The sequence below is a fragment of the Natator depressus genome, chromosome 3 (assembly GCF_965152275.1).
Source record: "Natator depressus isolate rNatDep1 chromosome 3, rNatDep2.hap1, whole genome shotgun sequence".
In the NCBI taxonomy this organism is placed as follows: domain Eukaryota; kingdom Metazoa; phylum Chordata; order Testudines; family Cheloniidae; genus Natator; species Natator depressus.
Window position 1 is genome coordinate 38,950,692 of NC_134236.1, and position 19,223 is coordinate 38,969,914.

Consider the following 19,223-nt stretch of genomic DNA (forward strand, 5'->3'; position numbering starts at 1 on the left):
ATATACAATCAATGCTATGTATCTTATCACTATTTAATACCTGATCCTACACAATGCTGCATGCTCTCATCTCACTTCAAAACCAATGGATTCGATGGGAGTTAAGATGCTCCGCCACTTGCAAGACTGTGCCCTTATGTAGGCATTAATAAGAGATAATAAAAGTTATATAACAGTTTTTTTATTAATAAATCAGAAAAATCTACTTTTTTGCTTAAAGCTCTAATTTTGCTATGTGGCATCTCGAAAAATATATTAAAATGCTTTAAAATAAAACATTTTTACTATTTTTTTACATCCATTTTAAAAGATTACACTTATTGATGGAAAACTACACTTAAGAGAAGGCACTTCAGAGAAATTATCATTCTGAATGAATACACCACAATTTTTCAGAATACATCTCAGGAACAGAATCACATAGATGGTGTAATAAATCTACAGACACCACAAGACTTTTATTAGTTGCACAGCTTCTAGAGAATATGAAAAAAAATACATGATTTAACTGTTGATTGTAAACGTGCACAGTGTTTAATGAAAACTTTCATTTCTTCGATATAAATTCAATTATTTTTTTTTTAAATGGAGAGAGAATATATCAGCTACCTTCATCTCAATTTGTTTGGTGTCTAGATTCTGAAAAAGCAGCTTTACTCTTGTTTTTCCATCGTCTGAAGACCCCTTGAGTTGAGAGAATTTAAACCTCCAGAGCACATTCTGCAAAAAAAAATAATGTTAATTAGGACTCTTTGATATTACACTTTTACACCCAGAACTTTGCATTATTGAGCAATTTTGATCCGACATCAAGAAGTTAAATGTCATGTAAAATAAATGATGGATTAATATAGTTTGGGCAAGAGGATGGTTTGCATAACAAATACAATTTATCAGCTCTACTTCATACATAGCAGCAAAAAAGATACACTGTTTAGTACTTCCCTACCCATGTAAGGGTGTACAGAGATCAGGATAAAATCCTGTGCCTATTGAAGTCAATGGGAGTTTTGCAGACCTTAAATCTCTCAAGCCTCACTTGGCTCATCTGTACAATGAGGGGAATGACACTTCCCCACCATACACCAGTATTGCAAAGCTTAATTTTAAGGTTAGATGAAATGTGCTACAGAAATGCAAAGCACTATTGTGTGGGTTATTCAGTCATTCGTATGCCAAGAAATAAGAATCCCCAAGTCTGTCTCAGCCTCAGGTCCCTTCCATAGCAATACATGGAGCTGTGCTACATGAATCACTGGGTTTACCTGGGTATTTTCAAAAATTACAGAAAGATACTTATTGCAATCAGTCTTGGGAAATTAATTGTTAAAATCACTTAATTTTCTGCACTTCTCAAAATATTTTCCATGCATTATAGTATTGGACTTAGAAATGTAAAAAAATGAAGCCAAACAATCAGAGTACAATTTCCTTCTGATGTTTCTGTAACCTCCAATAACAATGGAAATGCCTATGCACACTGAGGTGAGCTGGGAGCTGGTAGAGGAACCATGAATCATTCCCGGTTGAATGCTCTGAAAGCCATTTAAAATGAAATAATGGCAGAAAAGCAGTTTACTGGTTTCTTTTTGTTTTGTTTTTTTTAAATCTGTGTTTTTTTTTAAAAATCCACATTTGAAAGATGTTTTCTGCCTGTGGACTAGCAGTATGTCTCATCTGAAAACAGCAGACATTTTGACTGTGAATATTTTTTAATATTTGGAAGATAATACTGATTGGATTTCAACCCGGATGGCTGCTCTGTGGTTGCAGCTCCAATTAGAGCAGGAAGAAATGCCAAGTCCTCTTCAACAGAGGTTAGATTATTTTCACTCACCCAGAAGATGGATGTACTGGGTAGCTTTGAACTACTCCATACAAACTGGACTCCTGATGCATGTGGTTAGTAAAATCAAGAAGAGGAGTGTTTGAGTTATTTCTTATTTAGATGATTGATGCTTGCTTATTAGAGAGCAGGGTCCCAGCTTCCCTTAAACAAGTAATTAAAGAAATGATTGCTTAATGTTGTTAATTATTACATCAGAGTCCTCATATTCCCTTGATGATGATGATGATGATGATGATGATGATGATGAAGAAATATTTATATTATCTTAGTGCCCAAATGCTCCAATCAGTATTGGAGCTACAGAATGCTGGGCACTGTACAAATATAGAAAGAGACATAAGCCTGAAAGGCTTGTCATATAAAGAAAAAAACAGACACACGTTAGGGAATGAGAACACACAAGCAAATCATCCTGGTGAAGAACCTTGGCACAGCTTTGTTAGTTGCATGTACTGTATTTTTTTAATAGAGGAAAGGAGGAATAGGAAAAGGATAGAGCTGCGTTCTTGGCTTTGGGATGGTATGGGGTTTGAATTGGTCACTGGGTGATAAGCTCCTCCTAGCAATGGACATATACCTGACTTATCTATATGTCTATGGGGGATCTGGTGGTTTTCACAGGGCTCTGAATGGTCTCTAATCCTTTGAATGGGAGTGGAAGGGTACTAGATAAGGACCTCAATCAGAAAAGTGTTGAGAGGAAGCAGAAAATCCTAATTATCTCCTTCTGTACCCCTCCACCCCAGCTCAGCTGAGCCAGCAGTACACAGTACCCCAGATTTCCTAACACAATACCTAAAGAATCAAGTGCTCTAAAGCATATACTAGGGAAAGCTCATAAACCTCAGTACAAAGTAGCTGGACAACCTGAATATGTTCTGAAGCGATCGTATTACAGATTAGCTGCTGCTGTCCATTGCTGCCTCAGCAAAATCAGCAACTGTGGGCAAAGAAATGCTTTTTCTCTCCTGCACTGTCCTATGGGGAGACAATATTTTCTGCCTGAAGAAAAGGAATGGATTGGGGTGGGGAGCAGTGGCCCTTTCCTGTCATTTTTCATCTTCCTGAAGTTAAAAGATAGAGGTTGTGACCATGTAGAACCACCTGACAACCCCAGTGAAGGGGGTCTCAGGGCTAGGATTGGGCTGATGAGAAGTCTCTCTGAAGGCAACGAAGGTTGTAGGGGAAAGGGTACATTTTTTGAAGGAGAGGGATGACTATGCAAAAGGCCTCAGCTCAGTTCCACAGAACACTCATAGCCAATGCTTAAGGTTGAAATAGAATTGTGAATCCAATTGTGAACCCTTCTGCACAGATCTGTATGCAGACAACATAGCAAGATGCTCCCAGCAAGGCCCTCTAGTTTCCCTTACTGTCATAAGAGTCTTGTACTTTCTGTTAATGTGTCAATGTGAGATTACTGTTGAGGTTCAGCATTTTTCTGCAGCATTTTCCCCCTAACAAATTTAATTAGTCAGGACAGGATGTATTGATTAGGTACTCTGATCTGCCATTAAACACTGATTAAGGTAATGTTCCCCTTTTTGCTCCTGAAAACAGATGGGATAATTTGATAATTTAGTCCGCAGAAGAGAAGAGTGAGGGGGGATTTGATAGAAGCCTTCAACAACCTAAAAGGGGAGGTCCAAAGAGGATGTTCTCAGTGGTGGTAGATGACAGAACAAGGAGAAATGGTCTCAAGTTGAAGTATGCGAGATCTAGGCTGGATATTAGGAAACACTATTTCACTAAGATGGTGGTGAAGCACTGGAATGGGTTACGTAGGGAGGTGATGGAATCTCCATCCTTAGAGGTTATTAAGGCCCGGCTTGACAAAGCCCTGGCTGGGATGATTTAGTTGGTGTTGGTCCTGCTTTGAGCAGGGGGTTAGACTAGATGATCTCCTGAGATCTCTTCCAACCCTATTCTTCTATGATTCTATATTAGGTTAGCCATTTTTCTGTATCAAACCTGCAGCTCTCTATTCTAAATTAATCTATTTTTAAAAGTCTTGCCTGAAATTTGTGGACACTTCTCCATTGACTGTATAAATCGTTATTTTAGATGTTGTTGCTTTTTTAATTTTTAAAAAGGCTCACTGTCCTCTTAGTTAGTGGAAGTAGGAGACCATCATCCCAAAACTCATTGAAACTAAACAGGAAAATATAGTCAGGTGTCACCATTTCCCCAAGTGACTTGTTGCTGTTTGTAATGTGCTAGGTAGAGGTCTTCAGGGAGGCATTTAGTTTTCATTTCACACTAGTGTTCCGCTTCAGAATATAGGACAGAAAAGCAAAGGCTAAGGTTATTACTTTTTAGAAGACTATAAATATTTATTTTATTTATTTGGTATTATTCATCCAAAGGATCCCAAAATGCTCTCCAAACTTTACATTTACAGGAATCATTTTGTTTCTCACTGAAATGCAGCCAACCGTGGAGCGGAATGCAGAATCTGTTTGAAAGTACCTAACAGCACTATGACAACAATTTAGCATAAGAAGTGTACAGAAAAGCCACAGCCAACTTAAAACTGCTGAAATAAAAAAGGTATGTAGAATGTATTTGTGAAGGCCAAATGCAATGTAATTAATACCAACACTCTTGCAAGAAAGAAAGAAGAATGTGAATGTACAGCTCTTGAAATTTTATACCCTAGTAAATAATACTGCACATGCTATGGCATTAGTCCAGATTTACACCAGCATCGATGAGAGCAGATCCTAGTCATGAAGTCTTTAAACAAAGCCGCTTTCAAATTACTGATACATATTCTAAAAAATAAATACTTTGGTCCACATTTCAAAGAAGGGCATATTTTTGCTTTTCTCTAAAATCCAAAACAGTTCAATCAACTTCCTTCACACTGTTAAAAAAATATAGCTCTGTTCTAAGAGTAATCCCCCAGTGTTAAGGTTAAAAGGTGATTTATTTATTTATTGCCAGAGTTACTGTGTTGCTAAAAATACAGATCGTCAGCTAGTGTAAATCAGCATATTTCTGTTCAAGTAAAAGGACTTACACCAATTTATCTAAGCTCAGGGGTTTGCTCACAAAATGCAATAAGATTCACATTAAATTTTACTTGAATTGCAGAACATTTTGCTGGCTTTGCATCCTCCGCAGATGTAGAAAATGGCTCCTTCTCCACTACTGCAGCTTCAGTAGACAGGGGCCTGCCACTGCCATTTCCCTTCTCCATTCACTTTAGGAAATTTAACACCAGCATCAGTAGAGCACAAGGACCAGCCTTTGCTGGGTCTTGCAAGGCTAGAAGGGAAAGGAAGGTTTCTTACATCCTCTCCTTCCTTCTTGAAATTCCACACAGGGCTAAGCCCAATTCAATCTTTTAACTGTCTTATGGTAAGGAGTGGTTTACTGTTCTCCTAAACACACAGGTTCAAATCACACACCACTTCATTTTCTCAAGATCAGTAAACCGCTGTCCATCTTGTGGTTTTTTGGGATGAAACCTTAGAAACTGACGTCTGGGTTAAATATCCAATGGCTTTTCTTTTGTTTGTTTCTTGTAAAAATAACCATTTGTCTTGGTGTCCTTGGCCAAAATGCCCCCTTCCATGCTATGGCACAGGCGGGCTATCCCTTTCCAATTCACAGCTGGGTGCGTTTCAGTGTGGGACCATATCAACAGACTTTGTAATGTGCTTTGGGATCAAAAGTGCTAGGTAACTGTAACATATTATTAAAACCAAGCTCATTAACAGCAGAATAGAACAGATTATGTTTTTAGCTCCTTTTCCTCTTACCTTTGTTTTACTGTCAAAACAGGTGAATCCCAAGGCAAAGTCAACTGTGAAACACAGGGTTACTCCTTGCCAGCTGCACATATATGTTTTAGACTGGAAAAAATATTAAAGTTGAGAATACAGTTTTATTATCATTGTTCTTTTTATCCAATAACAGTTCTTATTTTCTGTAACAAGGCACCAAGCCCATTACACTAGGAGAGAATTACAGCAGTCTATTGATTAAAAAAAAATCTGTAAAAATAATATATATTTACAACATAGTATCAGAGATCTTAGGCTGTTTTTGTTGTTGTTTTTTTTAAACAGCTTTTTAGAACCTGCCCAGATCTGACTTATAACTGTCCACTACAAAATGAAAAACTAAACATCCAAACTAAAAAGAACCATTTGTAAAATCCTCAGAGAGAGATTTTGGAAGACTACTTAGAACTAACTTGAAAGGCTAAATCGATTATATAATAATTGGTTCTCACTCAGTTTCTAACAAACTTTGTGTACATAATCAAATCACTAGCGACTGTCTAACTATGAGATCAGTATCTGTCTGCTTCACCTCTCTGTCTACTTTAACCTTTGCAAATAGTCTGTTTGATTTTGCAAGATTTCTTTAAAGCCTTGTAAAACTACAGTAAGGTACCACCACAGTGCCAGTGGGTCATTATTAAACCAATTAACTAGCACTGCTCTCTTGACAGCCGCTGAAATATGAATGTTAATTCTTTGACCTCTTTTAGGTTAAAAAGATTAAGCTTATGGTTTAACTTGAGGTTAAACTTAACTTGCGGTTAAACTTATGAAAGCGCTTTACAATTAAAAGTCTATTAACATTTAAATTTACCTCTATCCACATCTCTAATAGCATCGGTATTGCAGTTCCTAACCAAAATACACAGTGTGCACATTTAACATATATTTATGTCTTCATGTAAACTGGATTCAGAATGTAAAGACAGGCAGTCTTCAGCGCTCCTGGCTATAAATTTAAAAAGGGGCTGGAAGGTTTTCACATTGACATCAACAGCAAAAATCCCACTGACTTCACTTATAGAGCTACTGAGCCCCTTCTCACGATCCCCACACCCTTGATTTACAGAACACTTTCCAAAATGTTTAATATTGAGATGTTGAAAAATAGACATTTTGACATTCTTGAACTTTAGCATTTACTGCTTTTGAAGGTTCTCATTCTAATATTTTAAAAAATCTTATTGTTATGATCAAAATACAAATTTTTGTCAAACTTAGTGATAGTCTAACATAAAAGGAACTTCAACTGAGTTACAACATTGACATTTTATATAGCTACATTTTTTAATGGTTGCAGAGTTGATGTAATTCATCTATCAGTACTAGAGCTGGTTGAGTAATGGGAAAAAAGATTTGTGAATAAGCAGTTTCATTTGCTGGTGTTTGAGGATCATACTATTGGCAAGAATATTAGTGACTGCCATTAAATTATTAATATGTTTATGAGTCTCCAGTATTTCACATATTTATTATAAAACGTCATGAATTGTTATTCACCATTTGTTCTACATTATTCTTCTACTGAAAAGATTTTACTGAATTCACCCCTTCTTGTCAACTGATGAGAATAGGCCACTTCCACCTTAATTGAATTGGCCTCGTTAGCACTGACCCCTCACTTGGTAAGGCAACTCCCATCTTTTCATGTGCTGTAATATATATACTGCTTACTGTATTTTTCACTCCATGCATCTGATGAAGTGGGTTTTAGCCCACAAAAGCATATGCCCAAATAAATGTGTTAGTCTCTAAGGTGCCACAAGGACTCCTCGTTGTTTTTGCTGAAAAGATTCTGTCATCCAGGGCCTGATTCAGCAAAGAACTTAAACATTTGCTTATCTTTATGGACATGTTTTTTAAATCAGCAAGCTAAAAAAACAGCAGATACCTAACCAATCACAAGGCCACAGATAGTAAATACTAAAAGTGAGCAGTTCACAAAGAATTAGCCTGAAATATCTGGTGAATATTGAATAGTTATGCAACTAACAGAACTGGTTTGCAAATGACCTGCAAACTAAAATACAAAACAAAACGACAAAATTTTTCAGTTTGATAAATACATCACCATAAACCTAATCAGGAGCAATCTTCATTAGGGACATGACAGTCTTTTTCCAGAAAACATCTTTCAACAAAAATACTTTGGGTTTAGCTATATCTATTAGGGGAGAAAGTTGATGTTTAACCTGAAAGGCGACATATTGCAAATGCTCACTGACTTAGAATCTGAAAATCTTAAAAGGCCTTAGCTTGGAGGTTATCAAACACTTTCATGATGTGGATCACATATTAATAGAGATCATCCAGAGGACCACCTCCTCTCCCATTCACCAAAGCACAGATTACCATCCCTGTCCAGTCATGACTGTGACAACAACCTTCCTTTATGTTTGTGATTACACAACATCCCTCTGGATGACTACAGCAATCACTGACATGGAAATTTAATATTAGGCACCCATTTAGTCTACTTTTAGTTGTCTTTTAATGTCTTTTACTGAAATCAATAGAAATTAGAAGCCTAAACACCTTTGTGGATCTGGGCCTATGTCTCTAGCTAGCTCTTGGCAGGTCCTGAGCAGTATTCCACAGACCACAGTTTGAGAACTCCTAATTAAGATTGTTGACAGAGGAGAAAAGAATAGTATCACAGGTGTCACTGGCCCTTTAAAGGGAAAGAGACCAGTACACCTGTGACTTGTCAGCTCACTCCAGTTGGACTTAAAGGAGGGCACCTGGCTTTTGGACGGGAGAGAGCCCTGGTGAGTCAGAGCTGCCTGAAAACACTGACAGAGAGACAGAGAAGGTTGGGTAAGAGCTGCCTGAGGAGGTAAAGGAGAGACCAGGGTGGGAGGGGGGAGAAGTAGGAGGAGAACCAGTAGCAGCAGCCAGCTGGTGCAGAGAGCCACTGGGAAGAGCAAAAGGTTAATGATGAGGACTGGCCAGTGCTGGGGAACCCTTGCCAAGTTAAAGGAAAGCTCATGCAGGGGCCCTGATGAAGAAGAGGATGAAGCAGGTTAATGCTGATGGTGAATCTCAGGAGGAGCGTTAGAACTCACAGGCAGGGAGGCCTGGCTGAATGGGACACCTGACTTGGGGCAATGGGAGAAGTCTCGCAGGAGAGAAGTGGGTCTTGTAACTCTCAATTTGATGGCCTGGAGAGTGAGACCCTGCTCAAGGCACTGGGACAGAACGATCTAGGAATGGTCACATTTAAAAGGGATTTAAGAGCTGCTGTGTTATAATCTTGTTTTACTTTGGGGATTTGAAAGAAACTGTTTTTACTATGAGGGATCTGTGGACTATGGCACTTTATAAATAAAAGAGTTTGAATTTGCCACCGAGAGACAATATTCCTTTGTATGGGTGAATTCCAAAGGGAAACAAAGGTAGTTGTTTGTCATGCCCCAGCCTGCTTTAGGAGGTTGCTCCAGTAAGGCTCCACCTTGTAACACATAGGTTATAGTTAAAATATCTTCCTTGCTTATATGAAATAAAATTTTGTGAACTGGATTCTGACACCTGCCTATTAGATGGAACTCAGGGCATATATGTGTAAGTTAATGCAATTTTTCTCTTGGCCCAAAGTAAATTATTTCAAGATTTTTAATTAAAAACAAATTTCAGACACACCAGAATATTTTAATATTGTGTTTTCCTCAACACAAACCTTCTGTGGAATTGATACAAGGTCTTACTCAGGATTCTGTAAAACATTTCAAAGCAACTTTTCAAATATGCCTACTTGATGACAAATCTATGTTAAAACTGGCCTTTTATGATCCTTATTCATGTTGATGCCACACTTCTTGCTAAAATTAACACACATGAAATCTTTTCTGTATGTCTGTTTGAAGTACCCGCTGAAATGCTAATGAACAGGAGCTACAGTCGTTATTTCCAATAGCTAGAGAACATCAGCATGTACTTTCAATAACTGTTAATATGAAAATACTAAGATGCTGAAGTTACATCTAGTTAAGGTGGCTCATGTCTATATTTCACAAATACAACACATTAAAAGATTAAGGTTGCAAAATCAAGCACTCAAATGGTAGGAAATGCCAGAATTAAGGTTGACTGCACAACCTTAATTCTGTCACCTTATGCATATGCATTATGATGCTGTCTTTAATTACATGCTCACTGTATCAGGGTGACTTGCCTGTGGGCTGGAGAGCCTGGTCTAAGCCAGCCCTGACTACAAGAGGGGCTGAGAGAGTCAAGTGATTTAATATTGGGGGAAAAAAGCAGGAAACTGCAGGGTTGTGGCCAGAGAGAAAGCATGGAAGCAGGGCCAGAGGACTGGAAACTGATGGTTTCAAGTAGAGTTTATTATTTTGGACATTATGTTTGATTATTCTGTGATGAAGGAATCTGACTATTTTTAGTGTTAAACTATCCCCAGAAATGGTGCTGTAAGCCATAGGTGCCGACTCCGTGGGTGCTCCGAGGCTGGAGCACCCACGGGGAAAAATTAGCGGGTGCTCCACACCCACTGGCAGCCAAGCTCCCCACTCCTCACCCCTCCTTCTCCCCCCCCAGCCTCCCCCTCCCTCTCGGGGCTTCCTGCCCCCGCCCCCCGCCGCCTAACAGCTGTTTGGTGGCACTTACGACTTTCCAGGAGGGAGGAGAAGAAGTGGTGAAGCGGCGCGCTCAGGGGAGGAGGTGGCGAAGAGGCAGGGCAGGGGCAGGGACTTGGGGGAAAGGGGTGAAATGGGGGTGGGGCGAGGGCAGGACTGGGGCAGGGGGTGGGGGTCGAACAGAGAAGAAGTCGGCGCCTATGCTGTAAATCACAAGAAAGACTTTCTGGACTACTTAAGGGGCCTGTAGGAGGGAGACAGTAAGGGCAGGGTGCTGTAAAAGCAACCCATCATCATGAAGTGGTGCTCCATAAGCAGCCACACCTTGCAGCCACTACAATGACATACTATTTTTTCCCACAGGACCAAAAATTCAGTGCACAGGATGAACCTGCTCAGGGAATAAATCCAGGTTGTGTTGGTAAGGAAGCTGTTACCTGTAGAACCACGACCTCATTTGTTGCAGAAGTTGGAAGATGTGTAGTAAAGGAGGCAGGGGAATTTAGGAAGAGAAAGGATGGTTCCACGGTTAGGGCATCTGAATGCTTCCCTAGAGAACTGGATTCTATCCCTGCCCCTGCCATAGAATTCCTGTGTGATGCTAGTCAAGTTGCTTAAATTCAGCATTTCACAGGTGGTCACTAATTTTGCATTCCTCATTTTCTGGAAGACTGACTTCAAACCCTGTGACCTGACTTCCACTGAGCACTCAAAGCTACCACAGAAATCAATGGGAGCTGTGTTTTGAACATAAAAAGTACTCTGGAAAATCATGTGCTAGGATACCCAAAATTAGAGGATACTTTTGAAAGAGAAATGATATAAGGGTGAGGAAGAGGGATAACAAATGGTCTACATGTAAAGTGGAACAGCTGCAGAGAAGAGCTACGAGGATAATCAGAGGACTGGAGGGCCTATCTTATGAGAGGAGACCAGAAGAGTGTGGCTTGTTTAGTCAAGCAAAAAGAAGGGTTAAAGGGGATAAGATTGCTCTCTATAAATACATTAATCGGGTGAATACCAGGGAGGGTGAAGAGCTATTTAAATTAAATGGCAGATGAAATTTAATGTTGATAAATGCAAAGTAATGCACATTGGAAAGCATAATTCCAAATACATATATAAAATGATGGGGTCTAAATTAGCTGTTACCACTCAAGAAAGAGATCTTGGAGTCATTGTGGATAGTTCTCTGAAAACATCCACTCAATGTGCAGCGGCAGTCAAAAAAGTGAACAGAATGCTGGGAATAATTAAGAAAGGGACAGTTAATAGGACAAAAAATATCATGTTGCCTCTATATGAATCCATGGTATGCCCACATAGAATCATAGAATAGAATCATAGAATATCAGGGTTGGAAGGGACCTCAGGAGGTCATCTAGTCCAACCCCCTGCTCAAAGCAGGACCGATCCCCAATTAAATCATCCCAGCCAGGGCTTTGTCAAGCTTGACCTTAAAAACTTCTAAGGAAGGAGATTCCACCACCTCCCTAGGTAACACATTCCAGTGTTTCACCACCCTCCTAGTGAAAAAGTTTTTCCTAATATCCAACCTAAACCTCCCCCACTGCAACTTGAGACCATTATTCCTTGTCCTGTCCTCTTCTACCACTGAGAATAGTCTAGAACCATCCTCTCTGGAACCACCTCTCAGGTAGTTGAAAGCAGCTATCAAATCCCCCCTCATTCTTCTCTTCTGCAGACTAAACAATCCCAGTTCCCTCAGCCTCTCCTCATAAGTCATGTGTTCCAGACCCCTAATCATTTTTGTTGCCCTTCGCTGGACTCTCTCCAATTTATCCACATCCTTCTTGTAGTGTGGGGCCCAAAACTGGACACAGTACTCCAGATGAGGCCTCACCAATGTCGAATAGAGGGGAATGATCACGTCCCTCGATCTGCTCGCTATGCCCCTACTTATACATCCCAAAAAGCCATTGGCCTTCTTGGCAACAAGGGCTATCACTGCTGGCTCATAGAAATCATAGAATCATAGAATATCAGGGTTGGAAGGGACCTCAGGAGGTCATCTAGCCCAACCCCCTGCTCAAAGCAGGACCAATCCCCAATTAAATCATCCCAGCCAGGGCTTTGTCAAGCCTGACCTTAAAAACTTCTAAGGAAGGAGATTCTACCACCTCCCTAGGTAACGCATTCCAGTGTTTCACCACCCTCCTAGTGAAAAAGTTTTTCCTAATATCCAACCTAAACCTCCCCCACTGCAACTTGAGACCATTACTCCTTGTCCTGTCATCTTCTACCACTGAGAATAGTCTAGAACCATCCTCTTTGGAACCACCTCTCAGGTAGTTGAAAGCAGCTATCAAATCCCCCCTCATTCTTCTCTTCTGCAGACTAAACAATCCCAGTTCCCTCAGCCTCTCCTCATAAGTCATGTGTTCCAGACCCCTAATCATTTTTGTTGCCCTTCGCTGGACTCTCTCCAATTTATCCACATCCTTCTTGTAGTGTGGGGCCCAAAACTGGACACAGTACTCCAGATGAGGCCTCACCAATGTCGAATAGAGGGGAACGATCACGTCCCTCGATCTGCTCGCTATGCCCCTACTTATACATCCCAAAATGCCATTGGCCTTCTTGGCAACAAGGGCACACTGCTGACTCATATCCAGCTTCTCGTTCACTGTAACCCCTAGGTCCTTTTCCGCAGAACTGCTGCCTAGCCATTCGGTCCCTAGTCTGTAGCTGTGCATTGGGTTCTTCCGTCCTAAGTGCAGGACCCTGCATTTATCCTTATTGAACCTCATCAGGTTTCTTTTGGCCCAATCCTCCAATTTGTCCAGGTCCCTCTGTATCCTATCTCTGCCCTCCAACGTATCTACCACTCCTCCCAGTTTAGTATCATCCGCAAATTTGCTAAGAGTGCAATCCACACCATCCTCCAGATCATTTATGAAGATATTGAACAAAACCGGCCCCAGGACCGACCCCTGGGGCACTCCACTTGACACCGGCTGCCAACTAGACATGGAGCCATTGATCACTACCCGTTGAGCCCGACAATCTAGCCAACTTTCTACCCACCTTATAGTACATTCATCCAGCCCATACTTCTTTAACTTGCTGACAAGAATACTGTGGGAGACAGTGTCAAAAGCTTTGCTAAAGTCAAGAAACAATACATCCACTGCTTTTCCTTCATCCACAGAATCAGTAATCTCATCATAGAAGGGGATTAGATTAGTCAGGCATGACCTTCCCTTGGTGAATCCATGCTGACTGTTCCTGATCACTTTACTGTCGTCTAAGTGCTTCAGGATTGATTCCTTGAGGACCTGCTCCATGATTTTTCTGGGGACTGAGGTGAGGCTGACCGGCCTGTAGTTCCCAGGATCATCCTTCTTCCCTTTTTTAAAGATTGGCACTACATTAGCCTTTTTCCAGTCATCTGGGACTTCCCCCGTTCGCCACGAGTTTTCATATCCAGCTTCTCGTCCACTGTCACCCCTAGGTCCTTTTCTGCAGAACTGCTGCCTAGCCATTCGGTCCCTAGTCTGTAGCTGTGCATTGGGTTCTTCCGTCCTAAGTGCAGGACCCCTGCACTTATCCTTATTGAACCTCATCAGATTTCTTTTGGCCCAATCCTCCAATTTGTCTAGGTCCCTCTGTATCCTATCCCTGCCCTCCAGCGTATCTACCACTCCTCCCAGTTTAGTATCACCCGCAAATTTGCTGAGCGTGCAATCCACACCATCCTCCAGATCATTTATGAAGATATTGAATACTGTGTGCAAATGTGGTCACCCCATCTCAAAAAAGAGATATTGGAATTGGAAAAGGTTCAGAAAAGGGCTAACAAAAATGATTAGGGTTATGGAATGGCTTAACAACTGTCATAAATATAAAGGGAAGGGTAAACACCTTTAAATCCCTCCTGGTGAGAGGAAAAACCCTTTCACCTGTAAAGGGTTAAGAAGCTAAGATAACCTCGCTGGCACCTGACCAAAATGACCAATGAGGAGACAAGATACTTTCAAACCTGGAGGAGGGGGGGAACAAAGGGTCCTCTCTGTCTGTGTGATGTTTTTGCCGGGACCAGAGCAGGAATGCAGGTCAGAACGCTTGTAAAGAGTTAGTAAGCAATCTAGTTAGATACGCGTTAGATTCTGTTTTGTTTGAATGGCTGATAAAATAAGTTGTGCTGAATGGGATGTATATTCCTGTTTTTGTGTCTTTTTGTAAATTAAGGTTTTGCCTAGAGGGATTCTCTACGTTTTGAATCTGATTACCCTGTAAGGTATTTACAATCCTGATTTTACAGAGGTAATTCTTTTACTTTTTCTTCAATTAAAATTCTTCTTCTAAGAACCTGATTACTTTTTCATTGTTCTTAAGATCCAAGGGTTTGGGTCTGTGTTCACCTATGCAAATTGGTGAGGATTTTTATCAAGCCTTCCCCAGGAAAGAGGGTGTGGGGCTTGGGGGAATATTTTGCGGGGGGGAGACGTTTCCAAGTGGGCACTTCCCCTGTTATTTTTGTTAGACACTTTGGTGGTGGCAGCATAAAGGTCCAAGGACAAAAGGTAAAAGTTTGTACGTTGGGGAAGTTTTAACCTAAGGTGGTAAGAATAAGCTTAGGGGGTCTTTCATGCAGGTCCCCACATCTGTATCCTAGAGTTCAGAGTGGGAAAGGAACCTTGAGAACAACACTGGAACTTTTCAGCTTGGAAAAGAGATGGCTAAGGGGAGATATGATTGTGGTCTATAAAATCATGACTGGTGTAGAGAAAGTAGATAAGGAAGTGTTGTTTACTATTTCTCTTAACACAAGAACTAGGGGTCACCAAATGAAATTAATAGGCAGCAGGGTTAAAACAATAAAAGGAAGTATTTCTTCACACAACGCACAGTCAAACTGTGGAACTCCTTACGAGAGGATGTTGTGAAGGCCAAGACCATAACAGGGTTCAAAAAAGAATGAGATAAATTCATGGAGGATAGGTTCATCAATGGCTATTAGCCTGGATGGGCAGGAATGGTGTCCCTAGCCTCTGTTTGCCAGAAGCTGGGAATGAGCGACAGGGGATGGATCGCTTAAGAACAGCCATACTGTGTCAGACCAAAGTGATGATTACCTATTCTGTTCATTCCCTCAGGGGCACCTGGCACTGGCCACTGTCAGAAGACAGGATACTGAGCTAGATGAACCTTTGGTCTGACCCAGTAGGGCCGTTCTTATGTTCTTAAGGACAATATTGGCACAAGAACAAATGGATATAAACTGGTCTTGAATAGGGTGACCAGGTGTCTGGTTTTCAACCGGAACATCTGGTCGAAAAGGGACCCTAATGGCTCTGGTCGGCACCGCCAACTGGGCCATTAAAATTCCATTTGGTGATGCTGTGGGTGCTAGTCACTTGTCAGGATTATCTGAGTATATCACATTTAATCATTTCCCTGCCACTGCGGGGGCTTCAGACACTCGTGCACCTCAGTCCCTATTCTCTGCCTGTGGCACATAATAGTCTAGTCTCCTGTGGGCTGTAATACTTTAGTCTAATTTCAGTTGGGTGTACTGTGCTGGGTGGTGTTGGTGGGCTGTGATAAATAAGAGGTCAGACTAGATGATCTGGTGGTCCCTTCTGGCCTTAAGTTTTAATGACTCCACATATACTTTTCTCTTGCAGGTTCAGACTCTTAGTGCAGCACTTCACACCATCCGGCCAGACCGCCTCTTCTCAATGTAAAAATCATGGGGGACAAAACTGAGCCTTAATTAGAAAGTGTGATCAAAGAGCCCTTGACATTTTTCCAGGGAAACTTGCAGAAAACTCAGCCCAGCTGGCAACCACACTGTGAATCTGTATAGAGAGCAGGATAAAAGGGAAGGGAACTGAACTAACAAAACTCATATTAATGCTGTTTCAGGAAGTCTGGGATGCTGTCAACAATGCAGAGCACAAGCTGGACTTCAGGAGACCCAGAACTGGACAGATGCATTGGGAATCCTCACTAGCCCACTGTGGCATGAAGATTTAGATTACATGGTTACATGGTCACAAATTGTATGACAGGTTCTATCCTAGAACTTTCTTTTTTTTTCTTTTGGAATTATAAATAACTAGAAACAGTCCTTGACAATCTAAAGTTTCAGTGATTGTGTAAGTACTAATTCCTGCAATAGTTTAACCATATCTTAGTGATGACTGACTAATTTTCAGTAGATAAAAGCATACAGTTTAAAATGTAGCTTGTTAGGATTGGTTTCAGAGTAACAGCCGTGTTAGTCTGTATTCGCAAAAAGAAAAGGAGTACTTGTGGCACCTTAGAGACTAACCAATTTATTTGAGCATAAGCTTTCGTGAGCTACAGCTCACTTCATCGGATGCATACTGTGGAAAGTGTAGAAGATCTTTTTATACACACAAAGCATGGAAAAATACCTCCCCCCACCCTCTCCAGGAGAGTGGGTTTGTGTGTGTGGGCGGGGGGAGAGAAAACCTGGATTTGTGCTGGAAATGGCCCAACTTGATTATCATACACATTGTAAGGAGAGTGATAACTTTAGATAAGCTATTACCAGCAGGAGAGTGGGGTGGGGGGAGGTATTTTTTCATGCTTTGTGTGTATAAAAAGATCTTCTACACTTTCCACAGTATGCATCCGATGAAGTGAGCTGTAGCTCACGAAAGCTTATGCTCAAATAAATTGGTTAGTCTGTAAGGTGCCATAAGTACTCCTTTTCTTGTTAGGATTAGGAGTTTTTCTCAGCTCGCCTTCTGCTCAACACCTACAGATCCAGAATGTTTTACAAAATATTATTTAAAATTTATATTTACTAATTATGTTTGCCAGTTTGGAGGTAACATGCAGAATAATAGCTGAGCATGCAGGATTTAGAGTGAAGAAGAAAATGTAATTTTAAGAACAGTTCCAGATAGCATCAGAGAGTTCACCGTATTTCATACTCTAACATATCTTTTGTAAAATAAAATATCCCATGAACGAAATGAGATTCAGTGACACTGCTCATGTAAGAATGAAAAATACATTGAGAAAAGTGTGATTGTATAGATTCATTTTAATAGAGTTGACCTGAAGTACTCTATTGAATGGTCTGGTTACCAATGCCTTATCAAGCATGTTATTTCCACATATCAGCTGAACACAGGGGGAGGAATAGCTCAGTGGTTTGAGCATTGGCCTGCTAAACCCAGGGTTGTGAGTTCAATCCTTGAGGGGGCCATTTAGGGATCTGGGCCAAAAATTGGGGATTGGTCCTGCTTTGAGCAGGGGGTTGGACTAGATGACCTCCTGAGGTCCCTTCCAACCCTGATATTCTATGAACACTGGCTCAGGTTTGGTTAATTCTTATACCTGCATGTGTGTGCGGGGCAGAGGGGAGGACTACCACTGATAGTTTTTGTGGCATTGATTCATATGTAATATATTTATTCATTCTGGGCACAGCTTCATTTTGTATAATTCAACAGCAGGAATTTTACTTTTTAGTGCTTTTGATGAGCCAAAATACAACATAAAAATATTGTACCTGCATTCATCATTCTAAACTAATACGAATTTTATACCAACCATATTTTGTAAATGTACTTTTTAGAATAACCATTAAAAAGTGGACAATATTATAATTCATAAAACAAAATGAATTTACACCTCTGAAGCATTTCCTCTGTAAATTCACAAGCAATTTTATACAAAGTTTTTTATATTTCTGTATTGAACTGGATTTTGCCTGTACATCACAAATATTTTTGGACTCTAATTTTCAGTATATTCATCTTTTGCACAAGTCCATACATATTTACAGCACTATTTAACAATTAATGAAAAATAACAGCAAGAATTGATGCACTGCTATCAAAAATAGCAATGTTGCATACAAATCTAGTTTTTTCTTTTTAATAGACATGTTTAGTGCTAAAAATCTTAATCTTAATTCAATTGTTTGTGCTTAAAATTATTTGTATGAAGCATATTTTTTCACGAGACAATCACTAAATGCACAATCACTGAAAAACAAGCAAAGACTTCATGACAACACAATTTTTATTTGCTCAATTAAAAAAAGTATCTCCTTGATACACAGGAAAATGGCCATTATAAACTTATTCTGGTGATTTATGTCCTATAAAAATTAGTGAGCCTTGCAAGCCACAAAGAACAACATTTAGCACTTTACAATTCTGAAACATCGAGCAAACATTAACCGAGGGCCAAAAAGTACTGCTATTAAAGTCATTGGCAAACATTGCACAGTTTGTCTGGCACTTCTTAAAAATCCCCCAAAATGGACTTTATCTGCAACGTTAAAATAAAAGAGGAATTGAAGATTTTAAATGGAACATTCAGAACCTTCTCTTGAAAAATATCTCTTATACAAGCCTAGCAGATGTATGCTTTCCCGCAAAAGTACAGGTAACGGAAGGGCTGAAGTGAAATAAGTTAATGAAATAGATATAACAATTTAGCAAAGGCCCTAATTCAGCAAAGAACTGAGCAAGTGAAGAACTTTATGAACGTAAGGAATAAGGTAGAACTCAAGGGGACTACATGCAGGTGTAAAGTGACTTGTGTGCCATTCTCTGCTAGATTGGGTACTAACAATATCGCTTAACTTGCATAAATTATAATTTTATTTCAGAGAAATTAATTACTTATCCCAAATCTAATCACGAGGTCAAGGCCGACAGTTTGAACAGAGGATATTTGTATAGCGTAACACTGACACTTATATATGTCCCAATCAGTGAGACATTTATACCAGTTTCACATCACACTTAATAAATTATTTTTATTATTCTTATTTTTAAAGCAAGCTCATCTGAAGTGCAGAAAAAATGGGAGGAAGAGCTGACAAGCATTGCTAGTACAGTAGCCAAGTGAGTGTTCTGTGCCAACGGTAAGGACCAATTCGGTAGAACTGGAAGAAGGTTTTGGCCACAGAGTCTTATCGCTAATAGGGCACTGAAAGGTTTTTGCAGCTGAAAATACTTAAATAAAGAGAAC

General features: G+C 40.1%; 1 protein-coding gene across 1 annotated transcript in view; it reads right to left on the bottom strand.

Moving 5' to 3' along the window:
* SNTG2 (syntrophin gamma 2) overlaps nucleotides 1–19,223 on the bottom strand; it is a 452,341-nt gene that overhangs the window by 15,615 nt on the left and 417,503 nt on the right. The window contains exons 15-16 of the mRNA XM_074947749.1: nucleotides 5,617–5,709; nucleotides 610–720 (exon numbers count right to left, since the gene is read on the bottom strand). Of these exons, the coding sequence (XP_074803850.1) occupies nucleotides 610–720; nucleotides 5,617–5,709 (204 nt within the window). The remainder of the gene's footprint in view (nucleotides 1–609; nucleotides 721–5,616; nucleotides 5,710–19,223) is intronic.